General features: G+C 61.4%; 1 protein-coding gene across 1 annotated transcript; it reads left to right on the top strand.

Moving 5' to 3' along the window:
* Positions 1–1,278: 1,278 nt before the first annotated feature.
* Positions 1,279–8,406, top strand: PIANP (PILR alpha associated neural protein). The gene is made up of 6 exons (XM_055143260.1): positions 1,279–1,668; positions 3,558–3,617; positions 3,868–4,376; positions 5,089–5,170; positions 6,993–7,214; positions 7,356–8,406. Exons 2-6 carry the CDS (start codon positions 3,601–3,603, stop codon positions 7,375–7,377), a joined length of 852 nt encoding a protein of 283 aa, XP_054999235.1. The 5' UTR covers positions 1,279–1,668; positions 3,558–3,600; the 3' UTR covers positions 7,378–8,406.
* Positions 8,407–17,148: the final 8,742 nt, after the last annotated feature.

Raw genomic sequence — 17,148 nt, 5'->3', positions numbered from 1 at the left:
CAGACTGGTGGGGATGTCTCTTTTAGTCCCATTAGCTTTGCATGGCTATTAGGCACCCAAGGGGAGCCGTCAAGGAAGCGTTGGATAAATGAGTCTGGAGCGCGGTATAAATTTAGGACTCGCTGACATTTACATAGTATTTAAGCCCTGGGAGGGGATGACATCACTGATCTGAGCCTGTGGAAAAGAGGGCCAAGGACTAAGCCCCAGGAAGTGCTGGCGTTAGAGGTCAGGCGGGAGAGAGAGAAGCAAAAGCCAAAAGCAAAGGGGAAGGAAGTTGGGAGAGAATACTGACTTAATATTGACAGTGCAGTGGGGTGGGCACTGGCACCCCAGCTGATGGGATGCCTGGCACACAGCTGATCCGGATTCGGTCCCCCTGAGGCACCACCAGGAGTAATTCCTGATCAGTGCAGAGCAGCCAGGAGTCCCCCTGAGCATCTCTGGTGTGACCCAAAAAGAAAAAAAAAGGGGGGAGGGCAACCGAAATACAACAGGATCATGTGACAGAGAGGGGTAGGGTGGGAAGATCTCTCAGCCTCTCTCAGCGACCCCAGGGTGCTTTTTATAGAGGTTCAGGGAAAGTGATAATGGAAGGATACACCATTTCAATGAAGAGCCTAAGTCACTGTGACAAAGTTTGGAAGGATCATTCCAAGTGGGAATGGACGTGCAAAGGCCGGGTGGCAGGTGAGAAACTCATCTAGGAATTTAGATCTTGTCTGGAGTGGCAGGGATCTAAATACATTCCAGGGTATTTAGGAGAGCAAGTCAGAGCGCGACCTAGGTCCTACAAGCCACAGTGAGGAGTTTGGATCTTTGACAGGCTAGAGAAGTCCAGGGAAGCGATTTGATTATAAAGCCAATTTGGGGGCCGGAGCGATAGGACAGGGGGGAGGGCGTTTACCTTGCAGGCAGCTGACCTGGGTTCAATCCTTGGCATCCCATAGGATCCCCCGAGTACTGCCAGGAGTGATTCCTGAGTGCAGTGCCAGGAGGTGTGGGCCCCCCCCATATATATGCATGTGTATATATATGTATATATATATATATATACATATAAAGCCAATTTATTTAGAAGACTTTTCTTGGAGCAGGCGTTGCAGTGGCAAAGCCCCGGGTGGAAGCGGAGGTCAGGGGTGGTGCCAGCTGTTCAGGAGGGGTGGGGGCAGCGCACACTCCACCAGCGGCAAAAGTTGGGGGACGCAACGCGTGGGTGACTCGGAATCGCAGAGGCAGGCGGGGCGGGGGCGGGGGGCGGCGACCAGCGGCGTTCCTGGAGTTGCGGGTGCCGGGGCCGGGGGAGCGCCGCACGCAGACCCCCGGGCCCGAGCGGGGCCCGGCTCCCGCGGCGCGGCAGCGGGAGGGTTAAGGCGCGCGTGGCCCCCGGGCGGGAGCCGAGAGGCGGGGACCCGCGTTCGCCGCCGAGCCCGGCCGAGCCGAGCGCAGCCGAGCCGAGCCGAGCCGAGCCGAGCCGAGCCGAGCATCTCCCGCCGCCGCCGCCGCCGCCGCCGCCGCCCAGCGCCCGGGGCGCCCGCCCCCCCCCCCGCCAGCCCCCAGCCCACCCCGATCATGCCCCGCGCCCCACCCGCGGACGCGACCCCCCAGCCTCGCGCCGCCCCGAGCGTCCGCAGCTGCCGCGCCAACGCCGCCGCGCGGGACGTGCAGGTGAGTGCGGGGGACCCCGCGACCCCCGCCGCGGGAGCCCGGCCCTGCCCTCCCCGGCTCGGCCCCCGCCGCCTCCGCCCCCCTCCAACCCCGGGCCTGCAGACCCCCGCGCGCCCCACCCCTCCGCCGCCCCGTCGCGCGCGCCCCGCGCAGCGGTCACCCCCCTCCCGGCCGCGCGTCCCGCCTGCGGCTGAGCTCGGGGGTCCCCGCCGCGCCCCCTCCTCCGCCTCGCCCGCCGCCTCGGCTCCCGCTGCCCCCCGCGCCGCCGCCCCGCGCCGGGGCCGGGGCGCGCGCGGGCCTCGCGGGAGCGGGGGGCATGGGGCTCGGCCGGGGCCGGGGCCGCCCGCCCCCCGCCCCGCGCCCCGCGCCCCACCCCCAGCGCGCGTCCTGCGCACACAACAGGTCGGTGAGGCGCGAGCGAGGCTGCGGGGGGCTCGCCGGCCCGGGCACTGCGGGCTTCCCGGAGGGGGTGGCGCCGGGGGCGCGGGGCGCCAGGGGGCTCTGCCGGAGCCGACGGGGTGGGGGTTTTATCTAAGGGTGGGGGGGCACGGATGCACAAGCCCGGGAGCCCCCGACGCCCCGCTGGCCGCTCTGCGCTTGGCCGCCTCGCGGTCGCACGCGTCCCCGGCCCCGCCGCGCCCCGCGCCCGCGCCCGCGCCCCGGGAGAGACACTTCCCAACTCCTCCATCTTCGCCGCCAGCGTCTGCAGCCCCCCCCCCCCAACCATCCTGCTCCCCGGCTGGCCCCCTTCCCCCCTTCCCTCCCAGCCCGTCCTGCCTCGCCCCTTCCCCGGCCCCGCGCCTGCCTCTGCGCCTGGGACCCCGCACCCGCTCGCCTCGCCCTCCCTGACCTCCTCGCGGTCTACCCCGGTCTCCCTCCGAGCCCCCCTTCTCCCTTAAGCGCCCTGCGCCGGGGACCACCGGGCCTCCCCGCTGTCTCCGAACCCCACGTCCCGGGCTCAGCCTTCACCCCTTCTCGGGGCTCCTCAGCCCTGCCCCCATTTTCCCACCTCCTTATCCCCAAGAGCACAGGCCTGGGGGCCCCTCCTTTGCTCGGGCCTGCCAGGCTCACAGCCACGACCCTCCTGGGGGGCAGGGCCGTCCCTTCTCCATCCCCAGCCTGCAGCTGCCCCCCCCAGAGTGCTCCCCCCACAGAGTGCTCCCCTCCAGGGGGACCTGCGCCCAGCGCCACCTCCCTAGGTGCCCGCCTAATGGTAAACAGCCCCGCGGGGTGCCGCTCTGTAGTTTTCGCTGCCACCCACCTCCCTCTTTGTCTCTCCCTCTCTTCCCACCCCTCCATCTCCTTCTCCAGAGGTAAGAGTCCTGGGGCCAATCACATTCCCGGGGGCCCATCACGGGAGCAGGACCTGGCACTCCACGTGGGGGAGCGGAGGGTGGGGGGGGCGGCCGGGTGGGGCTCTGCAGCCCTGGTGCCCTCCCCCCCTCCTTCTTCTCTTGATTGACTTTCCCTTCCCTCCCCACCCCTCCCAGACTCCCTCCCTCACCGAGGTAGGTGCTCCAGGAATCACAAGGTTCTGACTCTAAATTGGGATCCAGGGAAGCTTTGGAACTGTGGGCAGAGGAAGTGAGGTGCGGGAAGCCCGAGAAGTGAGCATCGGCCCCGGAGTGGGGCTGGGGGGTGGTGACAGGGGTTGGGGAGCTGGAGCCAGGCAGGGGACTGGAACTGGGGAGGTGCTCCTGGAGCACCCACGGCCCCCGCCCCACCCCCCAAAGGGCTGCCCCTAAGCAGAAACTCCTCCTCGGGCAGCCTGCCCCCCGGGAAACTGCAGGAAGAAATAAATGGTGGCTGCGTCCTCGTCGTCTTGGTCGTCGTGGCCGGGCAGGTGCTCAGGGTGGGCTTGGGTCCTGACACCCCCCTTTCTCCCTCAGTAAAGGGTGAGGAGCTGGGGCGCCACTGAGGAGGCTCTCGGACATGGAGTCCAGGATGTGGTAAGTGGGGCACAGCCCCGGGGGGCAGAGGCCACTCACCCTGGGGGGCGTAGCCTGGGCCCCCCACGGCCCACCGAAGGCTTTGCACGGGGGAGGGCGAGCCCTGGGGAGGTGGGAGAGGGGGGCCGGGGCCTTCCCAGGGCCCCCTTCACTCTGGCAGACCTGGGGGAGGCAGCCCCGGGGGGGTGCTGGGAACCCCCCTCCCTCCTGGCCCCGGGTGCGCCCCTCATCCTCCCTCTCTCCCCCACAGGCCGGCGCTCCTGCTCTCCCACCTCCTCCCGCTCTGGCCCCTCCTGCTGCTCCCCCTGCCCCCCACTCATGGCTCTTCCTCCTCCCCACGCAGCCCCCCCACCCCGGCCCGGCCCCCCTGCGCCCGGGGGGGCCCCTCGGCCCCGCGCCACGTGTGCGTGTGGGAGCGGGCGCCCCCACCCAGCCGCTCCCCTCGGGTCCCCAGGTCTCGGAGGCAGATCCTGCCGGGCACCGCGCCCCCTGCCACCCCGTCGGGCTTCGAGGAGGGGCCGCCCTCGTCCCAGTACCCCTGGGCCATTGTCTGGGGCCCCACCGTGTCCCGGGACGATGGCGGAGACCCCAACTCCGCGAATCCCGGGTTCCTGCCCCACGACTATGGCTTTGCGGCCCCCCACGGGCTGGCCACCCCGCACCCTAACTCCGACTCCATGCGGGGGGACGGGGACGGGCTGATCCTCGGAGAGGCGCCCGCCACGCTGCGGCCCTTCCTTTTCGGGGGCCGCGGGGAAGGTGAGTGGGAGCGGCTGGGTGGGTGGGACACGGGTGGGAGGTGAAGGGCACCCCGCTCCCTAGAAGCTCCTGCCTTAACTCTCTGAACCCCCTCTCCCCGAGCTTCTGCCCCGGGGTCAGGGCCATCGAGGCAGGCCTGTGCGCCCCCCAATCCCTCACATCCGGGTTGTGGCCATACCGCATGCCACGGAAGGAGCAAGGGGCCATCCAGGGTCGGGTTCCTGCCAGGACGACCGTAGGAAGATGGGGGGTGTGAGAGAGGTGGGGGTGACCTGCAGGGCAGAGGTGGGGCTGGCTGGTGCCAGGGACTCTGGGCGGAGGGAAGGTTCCTTCTCCCTCACCTGGACACAGGGCTCCCCCCCTGCACTGATCCCAGCTCTCCCTGCCTCCCCCCTTCCCCCCGGCCCCGGCCCCCCGTCCTCTGATCAGAGCTGCTGGGAGTGATCCCTGAGCACTGCGGAGTGTGGGCCGAGGAAACCATGCAGGAGAGGTGGGAAGGTGCAGGGGGAGTGTTCAGGCGGGCGGGCTGCGGAAAGCGGCTGAAATTCCCGGGGAGAGGCAGGAAGAGGTGGGGCGGCGTGGGGTGGGCTCGGGTGGGCCTTGCTTCCCGCTTGGGGAACCCACAGCCCACCCCCAGCCCCGCCCCGCCCCGCCCCGCTTGGCTCCGCCTCCCTCGCGCCCCCCTAAGACTCGCTCCCCTCCCCCCCGCCAGGTGTGGACCCCCAGCTGTACGTCACCATCACCATCTCCATCATCATCGTGCTGGTGGCCACCGGCATCATCTTCAAGTTCTGGTGAGTGGTGGGGAGCTTGGGCGGGGGCTGGCCCGCGCCCCGGGGGACTGTGAGGGGCACAAGGCCCCGGGGATGGGCAAGGGCAGCAGTTGGGCAGTGCTAGAAAGTTCCGGGGGGAGCCAGAGTGCAGCGGGTAGGGCAGCATGGGCCTTGTCTGCGATTCGCTCGCGGGCGTCCCATGGGATCCAGGAGTAATTCCTGAGTGCAGAGTCCGAGGTGACCCCCGAGCACTGTGGGATGTGACCCCAAAAGCACGGAAAAGGGGAAAAAAAGGGAAATTCTGGGAGAGGGTGTCTGGGGGGTCAGGGAGACTCCCTCCCCCCACCCCCTCATCCCCCCATGCTCAGGGTTCCAGGAGAGATGGAGGATTTCTAGGTGATGCGGGGCCTTCCTGCTCTTGTTCTCCGTTTTCCCCTGCCTGTAGCCTTCCTGTCCTTCCGGCTGCCTGCGGAGGGGGGGAAGTCTGGAGCTTTCTTTGCCCCTCACTTAACAGCGGGTCACTCAGTCCTTCACACTTTACTGAGAGAATCGTTAGCCCCAGGCCTGCCAGGTGCTTGCCGAGGAGAGAAATGGCTTCTCCTCTGGGTGCCCCCAGGAAGCGGGCAGGGCAGTGGGGGCCGTGTCGGTGGGGGCTGGCTTCTCATCCATGGACCCGGAGGGTGGTGTAGATCGGCAGGTTCCTACCCTTCCCCCCCCCCCCCCCCGGCCCCCAGCACTCAGCGAACCCGGTGGTTGAAAATCACCAGCTTTTAAGATGTATTTTATGGGGGCTGGAGCAATAGCACAGCAGGGAGGGCGTTTGCCTTGCACACAGCCGACCTGGGTTCGGTTCGATTCCCAGCATCCCATAGGGTCCCTCCAGCACCGTCAGGAGTGATTCCTGAGTGCAGAGCCAGGAGGAACCCCTGAGCATCGCCAGTGTGACCCAAAAAGAAAAAAAAAAAAGTATTTTATGACTTCGGTTTTCAGGGACCCCCGTCTCAGGGGCTACTCCTGGTCCCGTGCCTGGGGGTTACTCCTGGTGGTAGGAGGCAGGGTTTAGGGGGCTGGTGGGGGTCCCACGCGGTCTGGGGTCTCAAACCCTGGCCTGCATGCACAGCACGTATGTGCTCACCTTCTGAGCTAGCTGGAGGTCCCACACGCCACTGGTGTAGGCCTGTGCTTTTCGGGTTGTCTGTTTGCTTCGTTTGGGGGCGACACCTGACCTTGTGTTCAGACCTGGGGGTGCACAGGCGGTGTCGGGGACCGGACCCGGGCCAGGCAAGTGCCCGACCCCCACTGCCCCAGTTCTGTGCTCTCCCCTCCCTGCGGTGTGGGTGTAAGGAACGAAAGGCACAGGTGGGCTTCCGGCCATCGAGAGCAGAGGTGGGGGTGAGTGGGTGGGAGAGGCGGGTTTTTCTGGGGTGGTGTGTGTGTGTGTGTGTGCGCGCGCATGTGTGTACGCGTGTGTGCGTGCATGTGTGTGCATGTGTATGTGCGTGTGTGTGCATGTGCGTGTGTATGTGCGTGTGTGCATGCATGTGTGCACATGTGTGCATGTGTGTGCCTCTGTGCGTGTGTGCATGTATCTCTGTGTGTGCATGCGTGTGTGCGCATGTATGTGTATGTGTGTGCCTATGTGCATGTGTACCTCTGTGTGCATGCATGTGTGCATGCGTGTGCACATGTATGTGCGTGTATGTGTGTGCCTCTGTGTGCGTGTGTGCATGTGTATGTGTATGTGCATGTGCGTGTGTGCACGCGTGCACAGCGCTGTGGGCCCCAGACGGACCCGGCTCTTCCGGGGGGCTCTGAGCGCGCCTCTTTCCTTCCCGCACCCCAGCTGGGACCGCAGCCAGAAGCGGCGTAGGCCCTCGGGCCAGCAGGGCGCCCTGAGGCAGGAGGAGAGCCAGCAGCCACTCACAGACCTGTCCCCCGCGGGGGTCACTGTGCTGGGGGCCTTCGGGGACTCGCCCACCCCCACCCCTGACCACGAGGAGCCCCGAGGTGGATCCCGGCCTGGGCTACCCCAGCCCAAGGGGGCGCCAGCCTTCCAGCTGAACCGGTGAGGGCCAGGGAGGGCGGCCGGAGCTGTGCTTGGGGGTGCACCCTGCGGGGGGGGGGGGCGGGGCCCCTCCTGCTTCCTGTGTGTCGGGGACCCGCCTGGCCTTCTGCTTCGCTGACTGCCCTTCCCTCCTCCCCTCAGGATCCCCCTGGTGAATCTGTGACGCCCTCCTGAGGTCGGGGCGCAGCCAAGCAGGAGGCCAAAGGGGCGAGCACAGCCCCCCCAGGGCGGAGCAGCTGCGGGAGGGGCAGGGGCGGCTCCACTCCTGTGCCCCCCCCCCACCCACGGGCCCCCGCGATCCTACCCGCCCCCTCCACTAGGTGGGGCCCTCGCCTCTATGTGGCTTCTGCCCCCCCACCCCGCACATTCAAGCCTTGCACACTCCCGGCATCGCACCCCTCAGGCCCGCGTCCTGTCCCGTGTCGCGCTCTGCCCCATGGCGGGGAGGGGGCTCCCGGGGGCCTCGGTCCTTCCCGCCCGTGTCCTGGTGTCCGTGTCGTGCTCCCATCGCTCATGAGCACCCCCTCATCCGGCTTCCGCGGCCCCTGCATGCGGCCCCCAGAGAGGGTGGGAGGTGAGCTGGGGGGGGACACTCCTGGTACCCCCCGTCTGTCATCGGCCCGTCCCTTGGCCTGTGTTTCCCTTGGGGCGCCCCCACTCCATCCCGTTTCAGGGGCGCTGTCATGACCCGGAGGGCTCCCCCGTGGGAAGGGGGGGTAGTGAGGCCCCACCCCCGCCTCCTCACCCGCCCTGGCTGGATTCTGTTGTCTGAGGGGGGCTGCTGGGGGGCTGCCTGCTGCACTATTTGAGAAAGGGGCTCCCCTGTGCCCGTCCCTCCCCCCCGTCTGTCCTGTCAGTGTGTGTCTCTGGAATTCGGAACCCCTGAGCCAGTTCCCCACTTCCCAGCCTCCCTTAGGGCCCCCCCACACACTCCACTTAGGCTGCCGGGGACTGGACCCAGCGGTTCAAGGCCATTAGGAGCACCGCCTCCCCCTCCCTGCTCCCCGCCTCCCTCCCCCCTGCCGGCCCCTCCCACCCCCTTCCTTCCTTCCTCCTTCCTTCCTTCCTCTCTCACCTGGCTCCTATGCTGTGATATATATTTTTGTATTCTCTCTTCTTGTGGTGATAATCTTGAATTCTTGTGGGATGTAAGTTTCCAACTTTTCCAATAAAGCCTTTGCAAGATACCCAGTCCCTGGGCCCTGCCTTCCAGCCTGCGGAGGAGAGCGGCCGGCCCACGGGAGAGGGCTCAGGGCTCGGGACTGGGGGGCTCGGGCGGGCTGGGGTGGGCACTGACCCTCCCGGCCACCCCGGCAGGGGACGGGCGGGGGGGGGGGGGCGTGGAGGAGGGGAGAAGGAGGTGCGGTTCTGACTCAGGCGCGGCTGGAGCAAGAGATAGCGCGAGTGCGAGGCCCGGCCGCTCGCTCTACTTGGCACTGAAGGTCAAGGAGCCTGGGAGAAGCGGGGAAATTCCAGAGGGCCCGGCCAAGGTGGCCGCCGGAGGAGGAAGTGGAGGCAGAGGGCAGGTGAAGGGGAAGGAAGAGACCCACGGGGAGCCGGGGCAGCCTCCTGCCCTCCCCTGCCTCCGTCCTCAGCGGCGATCCCCCAAACTGGGCCAGGCCCTGGTCTGCTGTCATGAATCGACCCCCGTGTGCTGCCCGCGCTGGGCTCTGCCCTTGGGATCACGGGGGTGTGTCTGGGACGGGGACCTGGACTGGGACCCATCACCTTCTGAGCCCCCCAACTCTAGCCTGGCTCCAGCTGGTGGCTCTGTTGCCATGGGAACCACCGATGTCTCTCTCTCCCACCCGGCAGGGCCTCTCTCCTTCTCCCTGGGGTAGGGCAGGGAGGGGAGGTGCCTGCCTGGGGGGTGAGCCGGTGGGGGGGGGCCCCCCCTGGTGTCTGGCCTTGCAGCTCAGGGCAGCAGCATGCGAGGGTCAGGGACCTGGTGGCCGCTGCTGGGGAGAGTCACGCTGCTGTCCCCGGGAGAGACGGAGGGGAGGAGCGAGTGATGCGCCCGGGGCAGGCACACTTGGGGTGTCAGACAATCAGGGAGAAGCAGCAGAGCAGCACCCCGGGGTGAGGAGGCACCTGGAGCAGAGGAGCCAGGCAGACGAGCTGCTGGGGCTAGAGGGGCAGCGGGTGGGGGGCACAGAGAGATCCATGATCTCCGCACTGTCATTTCGTTGCTCATCGGTTTGCTCGAGCGGGCACCAGTAACGTCTCCATGGTGAGACATCTCCATGGTGAGACTTGTTACTGTTTTTGGCATATCGAATACTCCACGGGGAGCTTGCCAGGCTCTGCCATGCGGGCGGGATACTCTCGGTAGCGTGCCGGGCTCCGAGAGGGGTGGAGGAATCGAACCCGGGTTGGCTGCGTGCAAGGCAAACGCCCTACCCACTATGCTGTCGCTCCAGCCCATCTCCAGTGTAGGGCTGGTATAAGGAGGCAGCGGTGGGAGTGACAGTCCAGCGGGGAGGGCGTTTGCCTTGCACGTGTACAACCCGGGTTCGATCCCCGGCATCCCATAGGGTCCCTGAGCCCGAGTGCAGAGCCGGGAGTAAGCCCTGAACGTCAGTGGGTGTGACCCAAAAACCAAAAGAAAAAAACCAAAACAAAACAGAGGCAGCAGATGGGGCTGATACTGCTTAAGGGTTGGGGGCACACAGGTTGGGGCGGCGAGGGACAGAGGGGGGGGCCGGCTCCCTCCTGGCTGGGAGAGGGGCCGCACCCCGCCATCTCCCACAGCCGCCTCGTCTCCAGGGGACAGCGTGACCCCACCGCTCATCCATATGCAGGAGGCACACATGAAGGCCCCTAATGAAGAGGGAATTAATTATTCCCTGATTAGACCGCTGAGCCTCTAAATTTAAATAAATTAAAAGACACTAGCAAGACGCGGGAAGTCTTCACCTCTTCCCTCTCCCCAGATGCCCTCCTCGTCCCCCCCTGCCCTCCCTCCACCACCCCCCCTCCCGCAAAGTCAGGTGGCAGAGGAGAGAGCAGCCATGTCCTTGTGTCCGAGTCCTCCGGGGACTGTCCTACGTGACCTCAGTGGCACGCTCAGCATGGGGGATTTGGGAGAATGTGGCCCGCAGCCCCCGACTTCACTCCAAAGGTCACAGGGACCAGGGGACCTTGGACCCTCATCAGGATGCTGCAGAGGCACTACTGCAGCCGGAAGAGCCAGACCGAGGACGCACGCGATGGCCACGAATCACGGACACCCCCCTGGGACCAGCAGCTCCTCCCAGCTCTGTGCTCTCTTCACACACACCCCCCGGCCCCCCCTGGGGCTGGACACGGCAGCCCTCAGCCTTTTTTTTTTTTCTGGAACACTTGCTAGTGAGGCTGAAACCGCAGCAGGAAGGGGGAAGCCCTGAGGAGGTGGGGCGCTCCCGGGCAGAGTGGGGTGTGGAGTGATTCAGGACCGGGGAGTGTGCCAGCTGGAACCCCCCGGGCTAAAATTAACAGCCCTCCTCCTCCTCGGTCCCACACCTCTCTCTCTCTCTCACTTAGTTTCTCCCAGAGTTTGAAGCACTTAAAACTTCCAGGCAGGGCTGGAGCAGGGCCGGCAGCTGGGGACACGGAGCAGGGGCCGTGCCAGGGAATGGTAGATGGGAAAGCTGGCACCCCACCCTCCAGTGATGACTGTTTTGCTCCCACATTTCTCAGGCCCCCCCCCCCAGGCAGGTGTTTCTGGAATGGTCATCTCTGACCTGGATGGTCCCTTGGGCTGGTCCCACCTGAGCTAAGTCCTGCCGACTGCTTGTCGCTCAGTGAAAGCAGATTCAGGGCCCTAAGATGGGACAAAGAGAGGAGACACTTAATAAACTTAAAAAACCCGCTGTGGGGCTAGAGCGATAGCACAGCGGGGAGGGCGTTTGCCTTGCACGCGGCCAACCCGAGTTCGAATCCCAGCATCCCATAGGGTTCCCAGAGCACTGCCAGGAGTAATTCCAGAGTGCAGAGCCAGGAGGAACCCCTGTGAATCGAAGAAAACAAAACAAAACAAAACCCCGTTGTGCTATCACTCCAGCCCCTAGGGATCACTCTTACCTAGTGGTGCTCAGGGGACCAAATATGGTGCTGGGGATCAAACCTGGGAACTGGCTGTGTGCATAGCTAGTGCTGTAATTACCCCCTATCTCCTGCCCCCACTTCAGGCTGTCTTCACCGGCGCCCCTCTGAGGGGGGCGGGTTGAGTCTCTCCCTGCCCCAAACAGAGCCCTGGCAGCAGAAAACCTCCAGAACCCAGCCGCAGCCATGCTCAAGGCCACTCACCACACGCTCAGATGAGCCTCACCTATGAAGAGGAACCCAGGTATGTGGGACCCGTGGCTGAGTGAGAATTCCAAGCCTGCTTGGATCGGGACTGGGCCTCCTCCACCCAGATCCCCGTTTTCCAGTAGGTTGGCAGTCACACCCACAAACTGCCCCTGGCGCCATGTAATCTCATCAATGGCCAAGATCCAGAAACTATAAAACAAAAAGCTTCTGGAAGAGAGCGATGCAGAATCTCGCATGGCAGAGCCTGGCAAGCTACCCGTGGCGTATTCGATATGCCAAAAACAGTAACAATAATGGGCCTCATTCCCTGACCCTGAAGGCGACAGGGATGAATGGAGATGTTACTGGCGCCTGCTCGAGCAAATCGAGCAAATCGATGAACAATGGGACGACAGTGATACAGTGATACTATCCTTCAAGTCCAAGGTTGCTTTGGGGCTACACTCAGCGATGTTCAGGGGTTACTTCTGGCTCGGCACTCAGGAATTATTCCTAGTGGTGCTCGGGGGACCATATAGGATGCTGGGGATCGAACCCTGGTCAGCTGCATGCAAGGCAAATACCCTACCCACTGTCATATTGCTCTAGCTCCCCAAAATACTTAAAAAGTTTTTATTATTGAATCACTGTGGTTTTTTTTTTTTTTTTGCTTTTTGGGTCACACCTGGCAATGCACAGGGGTCACTCCTGGCTCTGCACTCAGGAGTTACCCCTGGCGGTGCTCAGGGGACCATTATGGGATGCTGGGAATTAAACCTGGGTTGGCCGTGTGCAAGGCAAACGCCCTACCTGCTGTGCTATCGTTCCAGCCCCATTATTGAATCAGTGTGAGATAGATCTTTACAAAGCTGATTGTGACTAGGTTTCAGTCATACAGTGTTCCAACACCCATCCCTCCACCAGTGCACATTTCCCAGCGTCACCTCCCCCCCACCCCCAGCCTGCCTCTCTGGCATGGGCTTTTCTTCTTTCTCAGCCCCAAGATCCTTTTTTAAAGCCGGGGGCTAGTGCAGAAGGTTGGGGAACATGATTTGCAGGTAGGAGGTTCAGGTTCCACACCCCCTTCACCAGCACCTCTGGAATTACGGGGACTGTGACAAGGGGAGCAGCCCTCAGCACTATTGGGTGGGGCTCCAAATAGGAACCACAACAAATGAAGCCTTTATGTCAAAAAATACATTAAAACAGGGCTGGAGCTACAGCACAGCAGGTAGGGCGTTTGTCTTGCACGTGGCCGACCCGAGTTAGATTCCTAGCATCCCACATGGTTCCCCGAGCACCACCAGGAGGCATTCCTGAGTGCAGAGCCAGGAGTAATCCCTGTGCATCGCCGGGTGTGACCCAAAAAGCAAAAAAACAACAACAAACAATTAAAACAAAAGTACATTAAAGCAAAATAGTTTGGGAGCTGTACCAGCAGTGCTCAGGGATTACTCCTTGTGGGTTTGGGGAACGAGTGCTGGGGATTGAACCCGGGTCAGCCGAGTGCAAGGCAAATGCCATATCTGCTGTACTAATACTCTGGCCCCCAAACAATGTTTTATTTATTTCTTTTTGGGTCACACCCAACGATGCTCAGGGGTTGCTCCTGGCTCTGCACTCAGGAATTACTCCTGGCAGTGCTCAGGGGACCATATGGGATGTCAGGGATCAAACTGGGTTCGGCCGCATGCAAGGCAAACATCCTCCCCGCTGTACTATCACTCTGGCCCCACAAAAATGTTTTAATTAAGCACTCAAATGTTGGACCAGAGGGATAGTACAGCCAGCACATCCCGGATTCAATTCCATTCATCCCATATGTTCCCCCATCTCCCCGCCAGAAGTGAGCCCTGCATTCAAAGTTAGAAGTAAACCCTTGAGCCCTATGGGGTGTGGCCCCAAGACAAAACCAAAACACACAAAAGATATTCAAATGGTTCTTCCCAGGAGCCCTTTGCTACTTCCTGGTAGCCAACTTGTTTTCATTATGTGTAAAATGGGTATTTTGTTTGTTTGGGGTCACACCAGATTGCCCTTAGGGATCTTTCCTGGCAGTGTCTGATAGGATCAAACTGGGGTTGGCCACTTGCAAGGCAAGTATCTTACCCATTGTAGTATCTCAGCATTTCCATGAAAAATAAATGGGTATAGCACAGCGGGGAGGGCGTTTGCCTTGCATGGGGCCAATCCAGGTTCAAATCCCAGCATCCCATAGGGTCCCCTGAGCACCATAGGGAGTAATTCCTGAGTGCAGAGCCAGGAGTAACCCCTGTGCATCGCCGGGTGTGACCCAAAAAGAAAAAAAAAGGGTATATTTTATTTTGTCACAGTTCTGGTGTTTTTTTTTTTTTTTCTGTTTCTTTTCTTTCTTCCTGGGTCACACCCGGAGATGCTCAGTCTTACTCCTGATTGCACTCAGGAATTAGTCCTGGCAGTGCTCGGGGGACCACATGGGATGGTGGGAATTGAACCCAGGTCTGCAGCTTGGGTTTGTAAGGCGAACACCCTACCTGCTGGACTATTGCTCTGGCCCCTTATTTTTATTTATTTAATTTTAGCTTTTTTTTTGGGTCACACCTATTGGTGCTCAGGGCTTACTCCTGGCTCTGCACTCCAGAATTACTCCTGTCGGTGCTCGGGGGACCCTATGAGATGCTGGGAATCGAATCGGGGTCGGCCGCGTGCAAAGCAAACGCTCTACCGACTGCTATGGCTCCAGCCCCTCTGCTGTTTTCTAAGTCAGGAGCCATTACTGTGTCTAGGTAGGACAACAGTTCCGCTTCGGTGGAGCCCAGAGTTTTGGCCAGCAGAGTGGGTGGCTGGTGGCATTCAGGATCTCACTGTTTGTTCCACTTCTCTGTGCTCGGCCGGGGTGACACCATGTCAGCGCTGGGCTGTTCTCTGTGGAGCTGACCGTCTCACTGAGGAATCACCTACGGCATCTCAACCTGGGATGTTTCTTTGACTTTATGGGGTATTCTTTTTTTTACATTCTTTTTTTGACTTTACGGGGTGTTCTTGGCTCTCTCCTCTCTGGAGAAGCCCGTGTTCTCACGTGAGGGGTTTCTCTCTCCTTTCTCCTTTTTTTTGTTTTTGGTAACACCTGGTGATGCACAAGTGTTACTCCTGGCTCATGCACTCAGGAATTACTCCTGGCGGTGCTCAGGGGACCATATGGGATGCTGGGAATTGAACCTGGGTCAGCCATGTGCCAGGCAAATGCCCTCCCCGCTGTGCTATTGCTCCAACCCCACTCTCTCTCATATTCTTTTTTTTTTTTTTTTGCTTTTTGGGTCACACCCGGCAATGCACACGGGTTACTCCCGGCTCATGTACTCAGGAATTACTCCTGGCGGTGCTCGGGGGACCTGATGGGATGTTGGGAATCGAACCCAAGTCAGCCGCGTGCAAGGCAAACGCCCTACCCGCTGTGCTATCGCTCCAGCCCCATCTCTCTCATATTCTTGTTTTGGGGCCACAGTGGCAGTGCTTAGGGTTTATACTCCTGGCCCTGCTCGCAGGGATCATATGGGGTGATAGGGATCAAAGCAGGTTTGGAGATGTGCAAGGCAAGTGCCCTCCCCATGGTAAGATCTCTCAAGCCCCATAATCCCAGTTCAGAAGCTCCCCTGGATAGACTGAAGACAAACCGGGGAAACCTGTGCAGGTCCGAACTCACTTTCCTTTGCCTGCAAAGAGCAATCCCTTTGATGGGGCTGGAGTGATACCACAGCGGGTAGGGCATTTGCCTTGCATGCGACCGACCCGGATTCGATTCCCAGCATCCCATATGGCTCCCTGAGCACCGCCAGGGAGTAATTCCTGTGTGAGCCAGGAGTAACCCCTGAGCGTCGCTGGGTGTGACCCAAAGGCAAAAAAAGAAAAGAGCAATCCCTTTGCTCAGCCTGAGGCCTCGGTTCCCTGAGAATTCAGGGAACGGGGGCCAATTTCCACAGTACTACAGATCAAGTGGGCTTCAGCGACAGCCTGATCACTGTCTCATGGGCTGGTGGAGTACAAGCTTCCAATGAAGCGGTCGTGGCTGCAGAGAATGCCCCAAAGCTGCGCAGTGTGGGGAAAGCCTAATAAAACCAACTGCAGAACCAGAGTTACAGCACAGGGGCTCACACTCCCCAAGGTGGGCTCGGTTCAGTCCCTGGCACCCCCTAGGAACTCCTGAGTTAATGCCAGAGGTGATCCGTGAGCACAGAGCTTGGACGATGCTCGGGGCATAGCTGGACGTGTGCTGTGCCACTGCAAAGGCAAGTGGCACACATTCCCTCCAGGGGTTATCTGTCTTCAGCCTTAATCTGGGCTATGTAATTCCTTTCTTTCACTTTTTGGGGTACCGTTGGCTTTCCTCCTCCGGGAGAAGTCCGCTTCTCACTTGGAGGCATTATTTTTTTCCCCTCCCTAGTCCTATTTCGTAAATAACACCGTCCTCCTGTTGTTCATTGTGCTTGAGCGGGCACCAGTGAGACTTGTTGTTACTGTTCTTGGCATATCGAATACGCCACGGGGAGCTTGCCAGGCTCTGCCGTGAGGGCGGGATACTCTCGGTAGTTTGCTGGGATCTCTGAGAGGGACGTAGGACTCGAACCCGGGTAGGCTGCAAGCAAGGCAAATGCCCTACCCGCTGTGCTATCGCTCCAGACCCATTTCCTAAATAAAGCTGATAAAACAGCAAGGAAAGGTATGGATGGAGGCAATTCTGCCAGAATTTTGGGGAAGGAAACAAGGAACAATAGGAGAAGGCTTTTTGAAAGAGATCTCCTTATCTGTAACAAATGTTTGCTAAGAGCAAGACTCAAATCCTTGCCCTCGGGACCAAGAATCTTATTCCTCGCTGAGGTTCTAGTGCATCATGTAGGGTGGGGCGATATATTTAAAGGAGAGCGGGGTGTCTGATACCGGTGACGCCCCGGGGTTCCAGGCCAGCACCTCGAACCAAACCAAATAAAAGGAAGCTGGGTGAGAAGGCAGCTGTTGAGATTAAAGGGCAATAAAGAGCAGAGCAAGGAGAGTAAATTAAGGGTATGGTCAGGGACGGGTCGGATTTTGATGCCCCGCAGGTGTGTTTTTTGTTCTCGTTACTGTGGGGGTCTAAAGAGGGACCTCAGAACACCAAGGACACGTCCTTCTTCTTTCCCGCATAGTCGAAGCGCCGAGACATCCTTGAGAGTATATGAGAAATGAATGGAAACTTCCGACATCAGCCACCAGGAGGGAAAAGAGCCGCTCCAGGTCTTTTTAAGAGTCCACAAGGCTCTCTCGACCCCCGTCACTGCAAAAATTAAAAAAAAAAAATCCACACCGTCCCTGGCACCTTGATGCATAATTCATCAACCTGTCGCCTTTCCACCCTCCCACTTCCCCAGAAACCCCTCCCGGAAGCCCCGGGAGCCCGACCGCGAAGCCTCAGCTTGGGCCCGCCGCCGCACGCATCGCCACTTCCGCCGCGACGTCACTTCCGCACTTTTTTTTTTAGCGCGGCGCCCGCCCGAGCGAAAGCCACTTCCGCCCCTACTTGTCGCAACTTCCGCCCCGAGCCTCGGGGGCCAGCGCGCCGCGCCGGATGTGCTTCGCGGCCGCTCCCGGAAGTGACTCGACCTTTGCAGGTCTGCCCCCCGCCCCCCCACCTGCCCCCGCCGCCTCCCCC

The sequence above is a fragment of the Sorex araneus genome, chromosome 6, assembly GCF_027595985.1.
Source record: "Sorex araneus isolate mSorAra2 chromosome 6, mSorAra2.pri, whole genome shotgun sequence".
NCBI classification, from domain to species: domain Eukaryota; kingdom Metazoa; phylum Chordata; class Mammalia; order Eulipotyphla; family Soricidae; genus Sorex; species Sorex araneus.
The sequence above is the reverse complement of the archived record's forward strand: the minus strand, read 5'-3'. Positions and strand labels throughout refer to the sequence as shown.

Bases quoted from the DNA above. Each gene is read 5' to 3' on its own strand.
- PIANP (XM_055143260.1), top strand. The intron at 4,377-5,088 runs GTGAGTGGGAGC...CCCCCCCGCCAG, and splicing joins TTTCGGGGGCCGCGGGGAAG to GTGTGGACCCCCAGCTGTAC. The intron at 7,215-7,355 runs GTGAGGGCCAGG...TCCTCCCCTCAG, and splicing joins CCAGCCTTCCAGCTGAACCG to GATCCCCCTGGTGAATCTGT.